Source organism: Macrotis lagotis, chromosome 4 (assembly GCF_037893015.1).
Source record: "Macrotis lagotis isolate mMagLag1 chromosome 4, bilby.v1.9.chrom.fasta, whole genome shotgun sequence".
NCBI lineage: Eukaryota > Metazoa > Chordata > Mammalia > Peramelemorphia > Peramelidae > Macrotis > Macrotis lagotis.
Genome location: NC_133661.1, coordinates 186349200 through 186355738, shown reverse-complemented (window position 1 = coordinate 186355738; position 6539 = coordinate 186349200). Strand labels below are relative to the sequence as shown.

The 6539-nt window shown below is 37.5% G+C and overlaps 1 protein-coding gene across 2 annotated transcripts; it reads right to left on the bottom strand.

Moving 5' to 3' along the window:
* Nucleotides 1-329: 329 nt before the first annotated feature.
* LOC141520143 (ribonuclease pancreatic-like) lies at nucleotides 330-5243 on the bottom strand. 2 transcript variants are annotated; one of them, XM_074231969.1, is made up of 3 exons: nucleotides 5007-5243; nucleotides 2236-2312; nucleotides 330-1125 (listed from the first exon to the last, which is right to left on the bottom strand). In XM_074231969.1, the coding sequence occupies exon 3, from the start codon at nucleotides 1105-1107 to the stop codon at nucleotides 655-657; it is 453 nt and encodes a 150-aa protein (XP_074088070.1). In that variant the 5' UTR covers nucleotides 1108-1125; nucleotides 2236-2312; nucleotides 5007-5243; the 3' UTR covers nucleotides 330-654. The 2 variants fall into 2 exon arrangements, with proteins under 2 accessions (XP_074088070.1, XP_074088071.1); XM_074231970.1 differs by lacking the exon at nucleotides 2236-2312.
* Between the last annotated feature and the right edge of the window lie 1296 nt (nucleotides 5244-6539).

Sequence of the window (6539 nt, the reverse complement as noted above, 5' to 3'; positions counted from 1 at the left end):
AATAAATTTCAACTCCCCACAACTCTATTATCATGAATCAAATTGTCCATATGAGAGAAAATGTCATGTGGTGGAAATGGTACCATCTCTGTGGTCAGAAGACCCAAGTTCAAATCCCATCTCTACTGCTTATAACCTATATTACTTTGGCAACACACTTGCCCTTCCCCCCATTGCCCTTATCTGTAAAATAGCAAGATTAGACTAAATATCTTCTGAAGTCTCTTTTGGCTTTAGATTTATGGACAACTGGTCACAACATGCAATGAAAGCTCTAGTTTTCATCCCTTAGAGGAATTTTTAAAAAATAAGTATGACATAGACACAGCTTTAGCAACCTCACCTAGGATCAGATATGCTTTATTGAGAATAGCAGTGGAAGGGTATAACATATGGGACACTCTCATTGTACTTTTCCCTGAACACACCAGTGAAACATATCCCTAAAATGGAAGGGATCTTTCAGCAATACCCACTCACAGTCTGGTCCCAGAGAGGAAAGGCTTGAAGAAACTTATGTATCAGTGGTAGGAAGTTCAAGAAGAAGTTGCTATTTCAGACACTTTGTCAGGGAGGAAGAAATAGTGATGGCAATGATGTAAATTATGGCAAGGAAGGATTCCCTTTTCTCCGGAATCAACCCCCCCCCCCATTCTACACATAAGCATCAAAATGCACAGGCACATAGACTTTCCCTTCGCAGGCCACAATGATACGTTTGGTAAGATAGGAAGCCCGATACTGGCAGTTGGGGTATTTGGAGGCTCCAGTCTGGCTACAGTGGGTGAGGGTCATAGGCAAACTACTCTCATGACAATTGTGTTGCCCATTCTTGCAGGTGATGTTAGGCTCCTGGCAAACAGCATCAACTAATTCTTTAGGCTCATGTATGAAAGTATTGACAGGCTTGCATCTCCCTTGAGTCATGTTCCTGGCCTTCATCATGCGGTTGCAGTAGTTGTTGTCATCGCTGATCAAGTTCCCTGAATCCATGTGCTGCCGCTGAAACTTCTCTGCAGGGGACTCTTTGCCAGCTGATTGTTGGACCAGCCCCAAGAGGAGCAACCCCAGTAGGAGAAGTATCATGTGGGAACTCATCTGAGCCATAGTGACTTCAACAGGAGTCTACTCAGGAAAAAGGGAAATGATGAGGAAGAATTTTTCACTTTGGAATGAAAATCCCAGTCCCATATTCCAACCTCACTCCAATTCTCCTGGCTAACTAACTCTATCCTAACCTTTTCCCTGAAGAACAGCCCCAATTACCAACTAGTAAGAAAAGAAGGTTAGTTTACTTATATGTAAAATGAGGGGACTGGGCTAGATGGATCTCTAAGATAGTCTCTGATCCCAAAAGTCAGTGTGTGAATCCCAATGCTTGAAAGACAACCCCTATCATACTCTTCTCTCCCTAAAACTTGTTTCACTAACCCTGATAAATTGCCCCCAAACATAATTGTTTGCTATAGTGGAACCCAATTTAATAAGTACATATGTATATGTGTACATACTGAATATATATATATATGTGATACATATATTCAACAAGAATAAGTTTACTTATAAGAAGTTGATAATAAAAGGAAGGGGTTGGGCTATATGAATTCTATAGTCCCTTCTAGCTCTGTGATCCTATGAATCCATTTGGAGTAAGTGAGTATGAGAGTGTGTGCATGAATGTGTGTGTGTGTGTGTATGTTTGGTGTGTAATAGAAGCTTGTACCCTTTTATACAATCCAAGATTCCCTTGGTGTAAGAAAATCCCAGAAATTCCCTCTACCAAGCAGCTTCCTTGGGCACAGAGAGATTAAGTTAACTCTCTCTGAGTCCCACAGTCAGCATGTGTTAGTGGTAGAACTTGAAACTCTCAATCTAGTTTCCTCTCCAATGTATAATGCTATTTCTCCTTTTGAATGTACATATTCTATAGGTCAGATCACAGTATCTAAATGCCATGAAAGAGCCTGACATATCTCAATTATTCTAGATCATTGAAACTAGTTCTGGTCACCAGGAAACATGAATCAATTCCACTAGCTTCCAAAGAAAGTTACAGCCCCCTAAAGATGATTGCTCCCCTTCCCCACTCCTGAAGATCTGCTTTCAATAGATTACTTCCTTCCTTTTCTTTCCTCTCTTTTGTTCAACATTAAACTTCCTATTCAGTTCTTTCCTGGTACATTCCATCCCTGATATTTCTTGAGCCCTCAGAGAATATCCAGTACTTTTACTTACCCTTGATTTTTGTTCAGTCTCTGGGTTGAAGTGAATATTTGTCCCAGTTCACTTCCCTTTCCCCATGGGAGGCAGGTCTTATATAAGACACAAAAAAAGAAAAAAAAAGGGGGGGGTCCCCTGGGAAGGAGAAGAGGGAGGAGCATGGCAGGCTTAAGTCCAGGGAGGAGTTAATAGAACCTTTCTCATTATTTCAGTCTTGACAGATTTGTGCCTTCACAGAAAGCAGACCATAAACTTAATAGTAAAAGAGAGATACTTTTGCTAACAAGGTCCAAGAATCTTGTCCACACTGATTGGTTCCTTCCTATTTTTTTTTTTTTTTTAGAATTTATACTGTCTCTCAGGGGATTGGGGAGAAAAATAAATAGGAAATAAAATTTGATAACATTAAAAGGAAACTAATTTTCTTTTCTTATGATTTCTATAATCAGGATCTTTGGGTGTTCTAATCTGGTCTTCTGGAAGATGTTTTTTGCTTATTTCATTATTATTTTAATTGTTTATTATTATTATAATGATGTTATTTTTAAAAAAAAATGTAAGTGAGGAATATGTGGGTGTATTTGACTTCCACAAGAATGTGAAGGGAGATTATTAGTTTACATTACAAAGACTGGGGTCTGCCTGTATTGGTGCCTATGGGTAGGTATGTGAGTGAAACAAAAGACAGCCTCAACCTGATCAAAACCATCAAAACCTGAGATTAGTTCAGATCTGCCTCTACTTCAGACTTAACCTAGAAACTGTCTTTGCACATACTCAAGGAGATTACTATTCCCTCCCCTGTGTTCATTACTATAAGGAGCAGGGCAGAGAAAATGTATGGGGGGTGAATGTATCAATTAGATTGTGACCCCAGTCAAAGATTGTCATGAAGGGGGGGAGGAACAAATCTTTCAAAGGGCATATAAGATTTAGCGTTTCCAGGATTGGGGGGGTGGGGGGGTGGAGACTGGCCCATGGGGTGGGAGGGGCTTCTTTTCTTAAGAGAGAAGTGGTCCTTATGTTAAGATATCTTAATAAAAAGTCATTTTAATCACCCTGGACTAAGTATTTACATATATTGAGTGGAATATTCCCAATAAAACTTTCTTAGGGTTAATATTCCTAGTGAAGTCCTCTCAGGGTTAAGAAATATTAAGACAAAGAACAGACCATTATTCTTGGACTACTCCTAGGAAGGTCTTTCATTTTAAGTTAGCCACCTATCTTATGATAAAACTATTTTTACTAACTGGGAGAATAATAGACTATTCCCATGGAAAAAATTACATTCCAAAGAAGATCATAAGCCTCCTCTTATTTGATAAGTACTGAATAGAAGGATAGTAGATTTTTCTTAGAAGTCTTGCATATTCAGACATTATTTCATTTAGATAGAGGAAACCATTCTATTCTTCTCTTTGTTACTGGGTAGATTTTTTTTTTTTTGGTGTAAGATTGTAACTGAAAACTCAATCAGTTGGGTTGAAACAGAAAGGACTAGGGAGAGGGGATAGCAATAGTGTTAAATCATGTAATTTTGCTTTCCTGTACCTCGGATGCAGCTCCTTGATCTTCACTACCTTTGTGAGACTTTGAGTGTGCCCTTCTCTTGAGAAAAGCAAATAAAACTTTGCTCAGATCAGTCCCTGAAGATTTTGTTTAGTGTATTTTTATCACACAGTATCAATACTTTCTAGTGTTTTAAACTATAATCATTTGCCATGGAAGATAGGGTCAGAGATTGAGAGAGAGAAGGGATCTATCATTTTATGGTTGAGGAAACTGAAAAACAGAGATTAACTGATGATTTGAAGGAAGTAGTAAATGTCAGAGTCTAGATTCAAACCTACCTCTGATTTCAAACCCATCACTTTTTTCTTCTATATATCAATTTGTTTGTGGTTGGTAGTAAGCGGACAGATGTAGCAATTGTCCTCCTTTGATAGGGGTTTGCCAGGATCAATTAAGTAGATATCAAGGGAGTAGAGCTTATGTTCTCATTACAGCAGCCAAGCACATTATAGTTCAAATTATATAACAATGCTTCAAAAGATTTATTATATCTTTGATTTAGATACATATCCACTGATGCAGGGGACCATATAATACCTTAACAAACAATTTGTACAGGTTGCTTTGGTTGAAAAAAAAAAACAGCTAATTTTGGATTGTCCCCAGGACCAAATGTTTAGATGTTGCTTGTTGGGGAGGGAGAAGATTTAAGGAAAGAAGGAGACAAGAGTGAATAGAGTCCAAAAAAATAATAAACAATACCTCTGATCCATTCCATACTTAAGCAAGGTATTCACTCACATTTGACTTTTTGGTGATAATTTATCCAAGTTCTATTTCAGACAATTCAACACACCATCCTTCACTGAATCTGCACTTTGATCCCTTTAGTCCTGTCTACATTTTCACTCTTTAAGTTCTAACTTTCACAAACCTACATTCGTATTCATGATAAAATGAGCCATCTTTAAGAGATTTTTATAGGGGCAATTAGGTAAAAATGAATTTCAAATAAAACCTTGAAAAGGCAAAGTAATCTGAAAACTGGGAGAGAAAATGCATTTGTGGGTGAAGGAAGAGTGTGAACTTAAGAAGGGACATTTAGTTTTCTGATTTAAGCAGGAATATGTTTGTATAATGATAATCACTATATGAGTCTCTGGCATTAATATTATGTTTTAAGCATGAACTGGATTTAGAGTTGGGAGTTCCGTGTTCAAATTCTGACTCTACTACTTAATATTTAATACTAGCATAGACAATCTACTTACTCTCTTTAGGTTCCATTTTCTTCATCCGTAAAATGAAGACTAAATGAGCTTGCTAATTCCAACTCTAAAATCCTACCCTCCTCCATTCTATACAGTCCTGCAACTGCAGGTCTGATTCACTCCCTAGCAGTCTGGTAGAAATAGAATGAGACCTCCATCTTCATGGGGTGGGGGTAGTTTCCTTAATTCTCCATTGGTTTATACTCCCCCACAGTGGCAGCTCTGTAGGTATGTGTGTGTGTGTGTGTGTGTGATCTATGAATAGATTATTTCCTCATAATGCCTAGGGCAATGTCTTTTTTCTTCCTATAGGAACAGATACTAAGCTTCAGAAAAATTACCCAAGGTCAGCCTTATGACTTTGTACAGGTTTGTAAATAATGAACTTTGATCTTTTAATATGTACATACATACTTATGCATATACATATATGAACACATATACAGAAACTAAAGAAAACTTCCAGGTAATCAAATTAAATTAAATTGTAAGGACTGAAACTAGTTTTTTAGTAAGCCTTCTCAATTGTAAAGTCAAACCTAGTCTTTGAGAAAACTAGCCTTCCTGTATCTCTAGATTTAGGTTTTGTGAAGGTCTTTATTTTTATGAAAGATTTTTAAAATTTATTTTGAATTTTACATTTTTCCCCTAATCTTGTTTCCCTCCCCCCCACCCCCCCCCATAGAAGGCAGTCTTTTATTCTTTACATTGAAGGTTTTTTAATATATCTGATAAACTCCCAGGGTCCAGAGTAAGGAAGGGCATGTTAATTTAATGCAATTCTTTTTTTAAAATTTAATATTTATTTATTCTCATTTTATGCAATTTTTTTACATTAATAAAATATTCTTGTTTAAGAGTAAACAAAATACCCCCTACCCCCCAAAAATATAGACTCACTTGAGCGATAAAGTAAAGGGGAGAGAAAAAAAATTAAAATTAAAAAATATAATAGTAATAATTGTAGGTATGGCCAGGTGGCGCAGTGGAGGGAGCACCAGCCCTGGAGCCAGGAGCACCCAAGCCCATATCCAGCCCCATACACCCAACAATTAGCCAGCTTTGTGACATGCAGTTCTTAAGGATCCCACCCCTGGATGGAAAGTGACTTAAAACATATCTATTTGATGGACAAGGATGAAAATACCATCTAACTGAAGACCCTATCTTCTGACTGTGCCTATGTATAATTATGCTTCCTTAAAAAGTCTTTGTGAATTCAGTTCTACTGAGTTTCCTTTCATGCATGATTGACTGCAGGCATACATGGACAATAAACACATGTCTGTTACCCTCTTTTTGTCTTTTATTAAAATCAAACTCAGGGTAACTTTTTTCCTTGCAAGGCAGTGGGGTAAGTGACTTGTCCAAGGTCACATAGTTAGGTAATTATTAAGTGTCTGAGATCATATTTAAACTCAGATTCTCCTGACTCCAAGGGCAGTGTTCTATCCACTGCACCACCTAATTGCCCTTCAACTAACAGGATGTAATAGGGAAAGATGATCACATGTCCTCAAGAAGATGTGTGGA

Coding starts and splice junctions, on each gene's coding strand:
- LOC141520143 (XM_074231969.1), bottom strand. CDS start 1,107: ATGGCTCAGATGAGTTCCCACATGATACTTCTCCTACTGGGGTTGCTC.